Source organism: Neomonachus schauinslandi, chromosome 4 (genome assembly GCF_002201575.2).
Source record: "Neomonachus schauinslandi chromosome 4, ASM220157v2, whole genome shotgun sequence".
In the NCBI taxonomy this organism is placed as follows: Eukaryota; Metazoa; Chordata; class Mammalia; order Carnivora; family Phocidae; genus Neomonachus; species Neomonachus schauinslandi.
In genome coordinates this window covers 44,835,677-44,850,683 of record NC_058406.1, presented here as the reverse complement: position 1 = coordinate 44,850,683, position 15,007 = coordinate 44,835,677, and the positions used below count along the sequence as shown (strand labels likewise).

Here is a 15,007-nt window from a genome sequence, read left to right as displayed (position 1 = left end):
GGAAGGAAGGAAGGAAGGAAGGAAGGAAGGAAGGAAGGAAGGAAGGAAGGAAGGAAGGAAGGAAGGAAGGAAGGGGAGGGAGGAAGGAAAGGAGGGAGGGAGGAAGGAAGGAATGGAAGAGGAGGAGGGAGGGAGGAGGGAGGAAAGAATGGAAGGGGAGAAGGAAGGAGGAAAGGGAGGAAGGAAGGGGGAAAGTAAGGAAGGAAAATGTTGTAGTGGCTGGAAGAGGAAACATACCAAGGAGAAGTTCAAGTTGACGGCTCTGGGGCAGCGTGCAATGTGTACCTTCCCCTACCTCTGTACGTTCCTCTTCGCTCTCTCGTGCTTTCATCCAAATCTTACCTGGGTGAGGGAGGTGCTTGAGGAGGGAGCATAAGAGGGCAGTTAGTTGATCTTTAGGTTACTAAAAACCAAAATATTTTGATTTTTTAGATTGAGTCAAGTGATCATTCAGGCTTTATGGCTCTCATTCATTCCATCACCTTGAAACAGCCCTTCGGATTTTGTTTGCTCTTGGATGCTCCCTGTCTGGTTGCAGAACTTCACGTGAATTTGTGGAAATCAAATTGGTGGGGGGAGAAAATAGTTGAAGGTGAATTGGTTAATCCTGTTCATTTTCCACCAGTTTGTTCTCAGCCGCATCATCTGCTTCAGTTTGCCTCTGGGCTAGGTGCTGGGGCCTAAGACCTTCACACATCCATGACGCCACGGCGTGGGTCACCGCCACCCACCAGTGTGGCCCGCCCAGCCATCTGGAATGGAGTCAATAGAACAACCCAGGGAAGGAGCCGATTCGGACGGCCGGGGGTGGTGGCAGCAAGCGTGCGGGTCGGCCTGCCCTCTCTCATCCCCGTGGCCCTCCCACTGAGCTGACGGGCCCAGGCCCTTGTTTGCCTTGATATTATTGCTTTGCCGTCTGCTGTTATTTCAACAGGCTAATCCAATAATGTTTTATCTCTTTCATTATACCGAAGCTGTATAATTTTCTTGAGTTATAATCTATCTTCTTTTAAGGTTCCCCAGAGACGGGAAAGAGTGGTTCTGTCTTTGGTTGATGGGAGGCTCCCAGGAAGCCCGCCCGAGCGCGTTGAAGCCAGCCCCGCCAAATTAAATTCCGAATCTCAATCACAGCCACTGCTTCTAATGGGAAATTTAAGTTGATTATGGAGATGACAGCCCAGGTTCACATTTATTGCATTTAGCAGAAATTGTTTATCCTATTAAATACTGTCTTGAAGGAGAAACAATTGAATTTCAGAGCACTGGTGAATACCCGGGTGACGCCCAGGTACAGCTAAACCGTGTAATAATTATATTCTTATTTGTGGGCTGAACTTCCCCTCGTGGCTCTTTTTGCAAACAAATGCATTTAGGAAGAGGCTGAAACATAGTGTAAGAATTAAACAAAATAAATGCAGGCTGTGTTTTTGGCACACCTCGGCGACGGTAGCTCAGGCGGGCGTACCTGGGAAGGAGCTGCGGTGTCCATGGGGCGCAGTCCAGGCAGTGTCGTTTGGCAGTGGTCCTGGAAGCTCGAGCACGCCACTAGATACCGGATGTGGGAGAGTTTTGCATCCAAGAGCATGGGTCTCTGAAATGCTGGGAGCTCCGCCGTGTGCTTGATGTGGGGGCAGGGGTCTCTGCATCTCCGCTTCCTCCCTGTGTGACCTTGGGCTAATCACATAACTTCTATGGGAATAATAATTATTATAGTGATTTTAACAATAGTAATAATAATATCAGCTGCCAATTAGAGTGCTGCTCAGTTTATGGAGTCTTTTAACTGACATGATCTCAGTTCCTCTTTATCTGAATGTGATGGAGTAGAGATACTCATACAGTCATCTGGTGACATATAGAGAGAGCTTCTTAGGGAAACAGGATCCTTACTGCAAATGGGCTCACTGTGGAAATCAAGGTGGGATGCTGAGGCTGGGAAAAAGAGAATATGCTGGCGCAGAATCCAGAGGAAAATGCCATCTTTGTTTTAAAGAAGAGAACTTTGGCCTGTTTCCAGGCATTTATTTGAAAAGCTCTTGGGAAAGAGTGGGCCTGCAGCAGAAAGCCCTTGGGACACCAGCCAGGTCTCCCTGGGGACTTTCTGATTAGCGTCTTGGTGGAGAAATACTTTGTTTTATGGATTGAAGATGTCCTTAATGACATTATGTCTACTTGCCAGCATCTCTAGGCTTTGAAGACATTGTGTTATAATCTACTCATTTACCATCTCCTCTTCCTTCCCACACATCATGTCCACGAAGGAGGGAGAGTGTCTACTGCACTTTTGTATCTCAAGGACCCAGCGCAGTGCCTGGCACAGCAGGCAACAATAAATCATTGTTGTGTGAATTCATTACCTAACGGAAAGGGATGTGAGTGGGCCAAGGGCAGAACCTTCCCAGGCCGGTGAGAAACTCCAGTGAATTAGTGGCACATGATGGTAGCGTCATGAAATTTGGGGTACAGCAACCCTGAGTAGGGGGCAACCCCCATAGCAGTGGCTGGGGTAGGCACCTTCAGCCAGCTTTGTGGGCAGCATTACAAACGAGAGTGAAAGAAAAGAGAGAGAAAAAGAGCCAGTGTCAGATGGGGGCTGACGGTACTCGGGGAGGGGTATTGGTGACACCCACTGGGGACCACCAGAAATCTTCAGGGAAACTTGGCAGAGGAAGAGAGCAGAAAACTCTGCAACATGGGGTGGGGGTGAACCTGAGAAGCACATTTACGAGTGGACATCCAAGCCAAGGCTCCAGAGGGTTAAAGGCCAGCCCAGTCTGTGGCAGAGGTAGGAAAGGAACAAAGAGGAACCCCCTCCCCCTGCCAAATATTGTCTTCTGGCATTCTGCCTCCACCTCATTTTTTCATCTGTGGATTCATTTGAAACCTGGAATGCCCACTTAAGAACCTACCAGCAACACACGGGAATAATACACCAAAAGTCTTTGAGATTCCCTGTTTATTCAATGTTGCCATCATGAAATCAGATTGTTCCGTAGAGCATTTTCCTCTTCGAGTTCTCATTCTTGAACACACCAGACTCCATACTGAGGTATTCAGAAATGTAGGTTTTACTGAGCCACCCCGGGAAATTCACCACCCCCTAAGCTGACCTGGAAATACGGATGAAGAGAAGCCGAGTGGTGTAGTTCTTAGAAGTGTGTGCCCTGGGGCCACACGGCCTGTGTCTGTGACCTTGTCTGGCTCTGTGGCTTATTAGCTTTGTGGTTTTACGCAAGCGCCATACCCAGCTGTGCCTTCATTTCTTCATCTGTAAGATGGGGATGGTTACAGTAGCAGCCTCCTGGGGTTTGGGGAGCATGCCACAGCTGTATCACTGATGTTTCTGGGGATTCTCAAAACATCAAGAGGAGTGATTTGTTGGTTTGTTTTTTAAAAGTCATTTAAGACTACTTTAAAAATATTTCAGTGCTGAACCCACTATAACCACGAGAACAAGAAAGACATAAAATAGGTTAGCTCCTAGGAGATGTCTTCATAAAGGACATGGAAGGCTTTTATATCCCAAGCTCTGGGTTATTAAGGGAAACTGTAACAGCATAATAACTAATATTTGCAGAGGGCATTACCAGCTACAAAGAACTTCCACATACCTAATCCAGCTTAATCCTCTCAATGGCTACAAGAGGAAAGATTTATTATCTGCCTTTGACAGGTGATGAGAAGGCACCTCGGAGACACTGGGCCTTTTGCCCAGGACCACACAGCTGGAAAGGGGCAGAACCGCCTCAGTCCCAGGGCTGCACCCCAGTTTCCTGCTACAGCAGACGCAGATCCAGCAGCATCACACAGCAGGTGCCTGCCCGCCTGCCCACCTGCATAGAAGAGGCAGAGAGACACCCCTGGTCTGGCATCTCTGCAGCGGGAAAGCAGAGCTCTTTCAAGGGCTTGCAGGCAGATGGATAGAGGTAGAAGACCCAAGGCCACCACCTCCTAGCACAGTGGTCTTGATCAAATCACTGGTCCTCTCTGTGCCTTGGTGTCCTCATCAGAATATGGGGCTAATCATTCTAGTGGCACAGTGTGAGGATCGAATGGCATGACATATGCCGAGGGACTGCTGTCACCCCGAGTGCCTGACACATGGCCACTTCTCGACTGCCTTTCCACTCTTGGGTGCTACACGAACCAACCCTGTCTACCATCTGCCTCTTCTCGCCCTGCCTAGCGTCTGTCTCTTTCAGGGCGTGTAGATTGCATTTTACAGAAAGCAAAAGGAGAAGAGACGGGGATCGCATTTGCAGTGGGAAATTCTTGGAGGATTGTCAAAGAGAGGCAAGTGGCTGGTCTGACCTTCACCTCTGTGCAGGAACCGCCCCAGAGCCTGGGCACTGCCATTATCCGCAGCAGCACCCACCAGTTATCTCACGTCTCCACCTTGCAACCCCAGGTGTTCCTTCATCCATCACTGGCCCTCGTCCGGTCTCCACTCCTCCTCCCCCCCCCCCCCGCCACCGCCTCCTGCCTGACGGTCCTCCTTGTTAATAAGCCAGTTTGTTCGTATCCTGAAAAGTATCTGATTCTGGTCCCTTTTATCCCAAACACCATCCATCCATCAACCACTTGCTCTACATGCTTGGTTAGGAAAATGGGAATGGGGGAGGGAGACAAATAATAGACAAAACTTCTTAGCTGCTATCTCTAAAGAAATAGAATGGATAAATAGATCCATCAGACATGTATCACGCCACTGGACAGCGAAGTCCATTTGTTACAAACTGGTTAGGCAGGAGGATTTATCTCACATTTTAAGCTGCTAATATAGAAGGGAAACTGTTTTCTTTATCTCTCCCAGGGGAGGAGGGGGGAACCCCAAGGCCACTAATGCAGACTTTTTAACTCGATTTGATGGGCTTTCCTTCACGAAGGTGGAAAAGGTGGTCTCTCCCTCTTAAGTTTACACAGCCTCTTGGAAGCGTGTGGGCTCTCCTCTGATGCTCTAGGAAGGTTGCAGGATCTGGAAGTCCTGTGAAAACATCTTCTGTGGGGTTCTCACTCACGAATTCCTGACCCTACATGCTAAGGCCATTTCAGAGCCTTTGCTTCTAGCACGGAGGGACCCAGAGAGAGAACAGCATCCAACAAACTTTTACTAGGAAGCTCCTATGTCCGGGTGCTATGCTAAGTACTAAGGCTCCAAAGGTGAAGATGAGTTTTTACCTGCTCTGCAAAAGTCACTAGGTGAGGGAGACAGACAAGTAAGCTACAGTGATAGACTGGAAAGTGCTGGGATACAGAGCCCTATGAAGGAGTGGCACCTGACGAAGTGTGGGCTAACGGGAGGGGTCAGGGCTGACACCTAACCTCTCGCCTGAAGATCACTGGCAAAGAGCTAGGAGAAGAGGGAGCTGGGGGGCAGGGTGCTTCTGAGTAGTATATGCAAAGACCTGGAGGGGACAAAAAGCCTGGCCTATTTGAGGAACTCAATTGGAAATCACTCATTCAACAAATATTTGTTGACCCCATATTAAGGCCAAATACTATTCTAGCACTGGGGATCTAGCCATGAAAAAGTTTGCATATTAACGGGGGGAGGCATATACCAAGAAAAATAGGAGAATAAATGAATCTATCTAATCTCAGGTCGTGCTAAGTACCATACAAGAAAACTAAATGGGAGTAAGGTCCTTGGAGGGATCATATTTGAGCAGAGACTTGAATGAAACAAGGGCGTGAGGCTCGGACGAGCTCATTTAGTGGATGAGCATTTCAGGCAGAGGGGATAGTAGATGCGAAGTCCTGAGGCATGGGAGAGCTTGACATGTATGAGGAACCACAGACAGCCTTTCGTGGCTAGAGCAACATGATTGAGGGAAGGAGTGAATGGAAGGAAATGAAGTCACAGAGCCAAAGGCTAGACATATAGGGCTTTGTACATCCTGTAAGGGCAACAGATTTTTAGTACAAGTGGCTCATAGAACCTAAAAAAGGAGCTGAAGATGGAGTGGCACATTGGCATTGGATTTGTGAATCCAGTTAAAAACGCTTGGACTTTCTAACAATGGCTGTGGGGTGTTGAACCACCAGCAGCGCCTGAGGTGAGCAGGGAAGTGGCAGCTACAGAAACTTCCCCAGGACCAAGCATAAGCTGCCCTCAGGAAAGGCTCAGGGACCAGACCAAAAGTCTGAACTCAGCAGTCTCCAGCCTCACAAGGACCAGCACCCAAACCAAGGAGCTGAGCAGTGAACTGTCACCCTCAGCACCCCACCTCATGGGGTCCCACCCCGGTGACTTTTTGCATGCTGCTTCCTCTGCGTTATCCTGCCCCTTCTCCGCCTTTCCTTGCTTGTCTAACTCCCACTCATTGCCTAGACTCCACTCCATCCTCTCCTCCTCTGGGCTGTCCTTCGTGCTCCCCCAGCTGGGCTAGCCCCCACAGCCCTCTGGGCTTCCTGCTGGCATGGGACCTCTTGCATCCCCGGCCCCCGCATTCTCGCAGGGCCAGAACCACGTCTGGTTCATCTCTGTATCTCTGGCACCTGGCACGGGGCCTGGCACAGGAGCTCCCTGGGGGCTTCGCCCATTTCCCAAGTGAAGGGGTAACAGCCCTGATTGCCTTCATGGAAGAGAGGTGTCCTTCTGCTAATCTGCATCACATCCCCTGCCTGTCACGACCCCCAATAGCTGCGTTCTGCCATCTCTCATTTCTGCGGTGTGGTTTTTGAAGCCTACCCTTTCTCTCCGTCCATTCTCTTCACCCTAAAGGCATGTATAGTTCAGAAGAGATTCATTGAGTGAACTCTTTAGATCCTCCTCCATCTCAAGGAAGAGAAAAAGCAAAAAAAGCCTCTCCTTATTGCTTTCCATTCTGTCGTTAATTTACTTTCCGAAGACACCTTGTCAAGCTGAAGATTATATCTTTAAGCCGTGTTTTTACATCCACTACCTATAAAGCCTTAGATTATAGGTCTCGTGAAAGGACCTGAGGGAGAATACATTTGACGAGCTTTATGCCCTTTGCTTGGCAAGAGCCAGGCGTTCTTGAAGAAGGAAAGGCGCTGATCTGGGGAAGGGTTGCTGCTTCTGAAACTGCCCCTGCCACTCTACTGTGATTTCTGAAACTGCTGGGGAGGCAGCTGTGAGGCGGCGTCCTTGGGGGGGGCAGACACTGGCCTTGGTTCCCTGGCTCCGGGGACAGGAAGACAACGGTATGGCTCAGCTGGTCGTTTGGGCTCACAGGTGATCCGGGCAGTTGCTTAACCCCAACGTTCTCACCTCCCGCCTAGAGGACTAGATTCACCCCTAAAGGAGCTTCCTCGCCTCTCCCCTGAAGCCCACACGCCATCCTGCAGGTCCCTGCACTAGTAGCCAGCATAGAGCGAAGGCGGGGAGCCTGGGCTTGATGGACTGCATTCAAACCCTGGCCGACCGTGAGGCTCCACCTTGCCAAGGCTCAGTGTCCTTAGCCGTGACGTGGGACTCGTAAAGGGAACCTGAAGAGGTCCTTGATAAGGCTGAATGAGATATCACAGGTAAACCCTACTGTGGCTGCCCTTTTGTTTTATTACACACCTGTTCCCATGAACCCGTGATGACTCTCCTCACTCAAGGGTTCTCAGCCTTGGCTGCCTTCTTCTTTCTTGTTTTATTGAAGTATAGTTGGTAACAGCTTTAAAACTCCTGCTGTCTGGCTCGTACCTCCAGACATTTGGATTTCACGGGTCTGGGGTGCAGCCTCTGGACGTCAAGGTTTTCAAAACCCTCCAACCGATTCTACTCTGCAACTGAGTTTGAGAATTACCACTTTGATGAAGACCAAGCTAGAATGTCCTCTGTAAATTGCGCACTCGGCCTCCGTCAGTTACTAGCATGTAACTGTTGCTCTCTAGTAAATAATGAATGGAAATTAATTACTAACGTAAATTAACTTCAAAAGGAAAAAGCAAATAAATGACAGGATAAAAGCAATAAAGGAGTCTTCTTCTTTCAGATGGAAGATCTAATGAGTTCAGAAATGAAACTCCCAAACTATGTTTTAATTAATAACAGTAACAATAGTAATAATAAGGGTGATGCTAATAATTCCATGTGCAACAAGGCACTGTGCTGTTTTATATGACATATTTACTTTCACCTTCTTCCCCACTCTCCATTCCCAACATGTGCACTTGCACATGCCCCCAAGGTTCTTTCTCACCTTCAAATTCTGTTACATGCTGAATTTCTGTCTTAAAGGCTTCCTCCCTCTTTGCCTAGTTTATGATCCTTCGAGGTCTGGGTCAAGCCCCATTCCATATATAAAATACACACACACAAGGTAAGGTAAATCTCTCTCCCACCTGGTCTCCTGTGGCACTTACTTCGGCATTAACTCAGCAATTAATTCCCTGTGTCCCTAAAACCCCTTCTAATTGTTTCATGTATATATGTCTTATGATTACCGTAAAAAGATTGAGGATTCTGGAAAGATAGGGAACACCAATATATATCAATCAACAGATTTTTTTTTTGTCCCTACTGGAAATGCACATTCCACCACCAAGGAGTCACCAACCTATAGGAGAAACTTAGAGGTAAACAGAAAAGTCAGTGCAACATAACACATTCTCTATTTGAGGCATGACTGGAGTGCTGTGGGGATACTGAGGCAGGCTGGTGTGATTGGCTCTCCCACAGGTGGCAGGGAAGGTACACTGATCAGCATTGGTTGGCCCCTCCAGATCCATGCTCCAGTCTGGAGAGCTGACCAATCTGGACCACATGTTTGAACTGACTCTTGAGTTTGGTCCCTCACTTCATCCAAGGATGCTTATTAGGTCCCTCCCAGTTCCAGGCACAGCGCTGGCCTCTTCAGATACAGTGCTGAACCAAACAAAGCTGATCTCTCATGATTACCATCTCAGGGGAGACAGGTCATAAATAGTCACAGGACGTATGGCAGCAAATATAGAATTATTAACTGTGAAAAATGCAACAAAGGAAAAGGATAGTGTGAGATGGTAACTAGGGGAAATGTGTTATTTGTGGTAAGAACTTAGCCAAGGGAGATTAAGTGAAGGAATAAAGGAAAATACTGTTGAATCCAGGTGAAGGAAAATTGAAGGAATTCAAGTCAGTCTTCATTTTTTCTCATTATTTCAGTGTGCCCTGCTTATTTTACCATCTAGTAATGGTTCTATGAATGAACAAATATTGTACTCAAAGAACTGAAATAATTCTCATCATGCTTTGTTTTATTGGCCATTGACTGTTTCAACAGCATCTGCTTGCCTCATACCTCTAACATCCTATAAATCCCTCTAAGGCATGGATTGAGATTTCTCTCTTGGTTTTTTGGTTTTTTGGATGATCTGAGATGCTGTAAGCAGGACTGAGCCCCTAGTTAATGCCCTGCACCCAGTTGTTGAACGTCTAGAATAATAGGACAGTTAGTTCGTTGTAGATGGCGCAGGCCGGTCCTGGGCCCAGGAGTTGGCAGGACAGAGAAGAAGTCCATGTCGATTTGCATTTTCCCTCAGCTGAGAGAAGTCTTTAGCCAGTGGTCGGTGCAGGGGGTGACATCCACGGCATTGGTGCCCAGAGGCTGTCAGCAAGCCCGGGTCTGCACTTTAGACCCTGGACATGAGGTGCCTCCGTTCTGGGGTGCAGGGTTATTGCACTCTCTCCTCCTTTCCTGGGTGCCTGCTCTGCAAGCAGACCAGGAGCTCCAGCAGCTCCAGCGACCATCTGCCTTGGCTCCTGCACAGATAATTTCCCAAGGGAGGAGAAGGTTAGCATACAAGAAGCAGCTCAGACTAGCAGGAGGGAGGCCCATCCCATTGCCCTGGAGTGGTCCACAATCTCTCCTTGAGGAAATGCCTGGTGTAGCCAACCAAGACCTCTGTGCTCGCCGCCTTGCTCTTAATTTGAAATTCTGGATGGAGTGAGAAGAGGCCACTGAGAGCCCATCTCATGAGATTGGAATGCGCAGTTCCATGGAAGAGAGATAGCAGAGTAATGCGGGAAGGCACGCTCCTCTGGAAGAATGACACAGAGCCACTGGAGGGTGTGAAGAGCAGGGAGCATGACCCAGCCCGGGATTCACAGACAAGGGCCAGCCTGACAGCCCTGTCGAGAGGCTTGCTGGGCTTTTGTGAGGGTTTGCAAATCAGACCCCTCCGACTCTGACGGTGGGGCCACAGTGAGTGACAGAGTCTCTGCACAGAGCATGAGAACATAGGCACTCATCACGGGTTGCTTCTGGAAAGCCAACTCATGCAGCCCCCTGCCCTGGGGCTGCTGCCTCCTACTGGCTCTGTGCCTTGGGCCCGACCCTCTCTCAGCCTGAGTTTTCACCTCTGTAAATGAAATGGCTGGACTAATCTGGTGGGGTTTTTCCATCATTTTTTTTCATTATTGTTTTTTTCCCCCTTAAATGAAATTTTATACGAACCTCAATATGGCAGTCAGATGAAAGTCAGGCTGTTTTATTTGAAGCTAGGGTGTCTGTCACGTTTGCCCTGCTCCCCTGGGGCAGCTCCTAAGACCACAAGTTTCTTCAGATCCCAGTGTGAATATCACTGGATTAGATTATCTTCAGGTCCCTTTGAGCTCTGTAATTATACTCCCTGGTGGGACAGCCACAGCGGGCTTCCCTGTCTCTATTTTTCTCACTTCCATGACTTGGTCCCCATAGGCAAAGGTTTGCAGGGAAAATCCTTAGGGATCAATGTCAGTGGGTCTCCATGGTAGCTGACTGCCCAGTCTTAGATTTCCTTACCAAATTAATCTTTATCAGGCTGAACTTCAGTCTGATGTCCCCAAGGCTACCTGATGTCCACACGGTGCTTATAACAAGGTTAATGGAATACCTGTGTGCTGCCTGCAATTGACTGATGTAATCTTGCAGGAGAAATGGGCTGTGAGGAGGAGGACCCATTCTCTGTGCCCTGCCACCACCCCCAGATCCTTGGCATCATGTCCCCCTTCCCCAGGGCCCATTGTTGTGTACATCCAACTCAGCATGGCTGCAACTGAACCTAGCATTGGACCATTGAAGAGGCATAACTAGGTAACCCACACTCCCTATTCCTTTCTACCTCTGTAGTTTTGTCCAGGGATCCAAGGGATCCAAGCAAGTCACTAGTACTGCGGGCCCATGCCATAAGTATAATTAGTAAGGCAGGGCTCTTTAAGTCAGGTTGGCTGATAAGCATGGACTGGGACATACCTTCCCTTCCCACTCCCCAAAATAATAGTCAGTGCAATCATCTCAGACTCTCTGCCCTCATTTCTGAAATTTCCTGACTCTTAGGATGTACATCAGTAGAATGTAAGTTAAGAGCTTGGGTCCTACCATGGGTCCAACCCCCTGGGTCCAATCCTGGTTCTGATACTCTACAGCTGGATGACTTTGAGCAAAGGTGTGTCACCTTCCTCCTATCCCAATTCCTCATCTGTGAATTGGGGCTAATAACAGTACTTACAACATTCTTGGGGGAAGAGATGAGTTCATGCCCAGGGGGTGTTGAGATAGTGCCTGGCACAGAATAAGGGTTAGTTATTCTTTCTGTTCAATGACCTTTGGTCCCTTTGGAAAAGCTGCCTAGCCGATGAGGTGCATGAGGGCTGAAACCCAGTCCACACTCTGCTTGAAAGTCAAGAAAACCCAGGGCCCAGGAGCTGGCCTGTATCAGCCCCGAGAAGTTTCTTTGTTTCTCCCCGTTTACCCACCCATCAGGCAGTGTCTTTTTTCAGTTTCCATGAGGAAACTGTGCCAATCTTTGACCTGGAAATGAGTCTACTTGTTTTTTATTCTCTGCATCCTCATTCATAAGGACCCTGGGATTCACTCACCATCTTGGCTCAGCCCTCTCAGAATTCCTCCTACAGGATACAAGGCAGCTTGTCAGGATTTAATTTGCACTCCCTTCAGCCAGCAAAGGAGGGATTTAGATGAGGCACCAAACCAAGATTGACCCTCTACCAGGAGAGCAATCTCTTCCTCTTACATATTATAATAGAGCCTGCCACGTGTGTTAGCTAGGGTCACATTAACACAACCTGTGAGGAAGGTACTGATACTATCCCTACTTTTCAGGGGATTCTCAGATGAAAATTGGCAACACTGGTATTCAGAGGCCTATCTGACACCAGAGCTCTGCCATCTTGCTTCCCGTCGAGAACTACTCCCCTAGTGAGGAAATTATAACCTGCCATCAGCTCATTTTCAAACCAGGCTCCCACCCCATCTACCATGGGCATCCGCAGTTCGTTTTATGGACCTAAGAGTAGTACCTTAGATGTACCTATCCAGACTTTCTTTTTTTTTCCTTTACATTATCTTCTTTGCACTGGCCTGTTGAGACCGATTTATACATTGATTTGGCAGCCCATGTGTTTTTGCCATCATTCCATGTACAATATAAGCTTTGTATGGGCAGAAAACTGAAATCATAAGGATTTGGGCTAAATTCTTGGGCTAGAGATTCTCGGAGCTCAGAGGAAACTTAAATGAGCGAGATGAGCCCCAGAAAAAAGAAATGGTTCACCAGTGTCTCACAGGAAGTTAGTGAAGTAGTTGGGACTCATGTCCAGGTCCTCATCTGTGAGGGATATGGATTTCTAATCCTTGTTTGAGAGCTTTCTTCCCCGGGACCAGTTAGTTCATGCTGTACCACGATACACTGAAACCTGACTTGCCCCAGCCCTTTTGAGTTTTGGCCATAGCTCCTTGCACTATAATGCCACCTATTTAACTCTTGTCATGAGTTGAATTGTGTGCCCCCAAAGATATGTTCAAGTCCAAACTCCCATCACCTCTAAATGTGACCTTGTTTGGAAATAGGGTCTTTGCAGTTTATATCATATTAAAATGAGGTCATGATGGATTAGGGTGGGTCCTAATCCAACGACTAGCTTTCTTATAAGAAGAGAAAACAGAGATGTATAGCGGGGAACACCATGTGAAAATAGAGATTGGAATGACACATCTACATACAAGCCAAGGAATGCCAGGGATCACCAACAACCACCAGAAGCTAGGAGAGAGGCATAGAACAGATCTACCTTCAGAGCCTCTGGAAGAAACCAACCTGGCCAATACACCTGAATTTTGGACTTCTAACTTACAGAAGTGTCAGACAATACATTTCTGTTTCTTTAAGCCACCCAACTTGTGGTAATTTGTTATGGTAACCCTAGGAAACTAACATATCCCTCCAGAAATGAATCCTACTGTCCATACACACCTTGGCAAACAACAGATCTCATTCGAGAGAGGGTCTTGATAGCAGGGAGAAAGCAGAAGAACCATTACAGTGGGGAGAGGGCATCAGCCATAAAGCAAGAGGTCACAGGAGGAAGAGGCGGGGAACCCAAAGGTCCTTTCTGTGCTGGCCCCTCTAAGGGGGGCCGGGCTTGCAACTGAGTAAGGATGCATGGGCCTTACCATCTTGCTCCATTTGCTCACAGGCAAGGCCCTTGCGACCCAGGGGGCACTGACACCTGCAGCTGGTGCCCTCGAGGATGGGCTCCCCATTGTTGAAGCAGGGCCCACAGCGGCAGGCGTTGAATTCCATCAGGTACTGGTCCAAGGCCCGGTGCAGGTTCTGGCGTTTGGTCTCCAGGGGCCCCAGGGTCGTATGCCTCAACACCTCATGGATGGGCTGCATCTGTGGGTGCAGAAAGAACAGAGAGCACCTCCCTGGGCCTCCAGCTTCTCAGAGCCCAAGAACTGGCCATCAAGCCTCTGGAAGGCCTGCTACATGCCCGGCACAGAACTAGACACTCAACTCTACCCCACTCCATCAGATCCTCACCACCATTCAACTCCGGAGTGGCTACCCACAGCCACTCGACTCCAGAGACTGCGAGTGTTTGAGTGACTCAGTCAGGATCACATAATTAAGTGAAAGAGCCACTCCGTACGCGGGCCTGCTTAGCTCTGAAAGCTGTGGTCCCCCAATCCCAGAGGAAGAGAGCTCAGTAGCAATCTATGTCAACTCATCTGCCCCCCTCCAGCCCTTTTAGGAGGCAGGAAGAGGGTAAAGTATTATGGGTATTTATGTGTGGTTTTGGGGGAGGGTTGTTTTTTTTGATTGCTAAGTTTCAATGCAGGAATTATTAAAGACCTTATAGGTGGTCGTGTCAGCAGGTGTTGAACACTCCTATTGGTATCAGTGAGGACAGGTGTAGGGGGGGTCATTTGCATTTGAGGCCACCACCCATTCCAGGAATGACTATAACCCAGGGTTTCCCAACCTCAGCATGACTGCATTTCCAGCTGGAGAATTCTTTGTTGGTGGGGGAGGGCAGTCCTGTGCATTATAGGATGTTTAGAAGTATCTCTGGCCTCTACCCACTAGATGCTGATAAGAACTTCTGGTTGGGAAAACCGAAACTGTCTCCTGACATTGCCACATGTCCCCCGGGGGGCGAAATCGATCCTTGGTTGGGAAATAGTAGACGTGGTAGAGAGCACTGAATCTGGAACCAGAAAATCCTGCTTCGGATCTCAGCCCTACTAGTTCCAGCTGTGTCATCTGTCAGGTTAGAAGGGGAGCCTGCCTTCTTCGTCTCTAAAATGAGAACAATCCTCTTACCTTACTGTGAGGATGAAAGCTGATAGATGGGAGAGGCCTATCACAGAGTCAAAGTTCAGTAAATGCTGCTCCCGTCCTAGTTCTGTGGTCTTTCCTGTCTGTCTCTAAACCTCAGCCTCATTTTCTATAAGATGGGAATAATAACCTACTTCCTAGAATTCTTATGAGGATCTAAAGAAGTAATGAATGAGAGCTACCGTTGCAGAAGGGAAGAACAATATAAAGTAAAGCACCATTTTTATTAGTTAGATGTGATGATAGGGGGGAAAAGCCGAAATTCTTCAAATTGCATGTACATATGGTTGTGGTTGGCATGCTTTTAACACTATATAATTTTTTTAAAAGATTTTTATTTATTTATTTGAGAGAGAGAATGAGAGAGAGCACATGAGAGGGGGGAGGGTCAGAGGGAGAAGCAGACTCCCTGCCGAGCAGGGAGCCCGATGCGGGACTCGATCCCGGGACT

General features: G+C 48.2%; 1 protein-coding gene across 1 annotated transcript in view; it reads right to left on the bottom strand.

The window, feature by feature from the left end:
- Nucleotides 1–8,865: 8,865 nt before the first annotated feature.
- Nucleotides 8,866–15,007, bottom strand: part of C8A (complement C8 alpha chain) — a 70,673-nt gene continuing 64,531 nt past the window's right edge. Inside the window, exons 10-11 of the mRNA XM_021683943.1 lie at nucleotides 13,389–13,611; nucleotides 8,866–9,697 (exon numbers count right to left, since the gene is read on the bottom strand). Coding sequence (XP_021539618.1) covers nucleotides 9,546–9,697; nucleotides 13,389–13,611 — 375 coding nt within the window. The 3' untranslated portion in view covers nucleotides 8,866–9,545. The remainder of the gene's footprint in view (nucleotides 9,698–13,388; nucleotides 13,612–15,007) is intronic.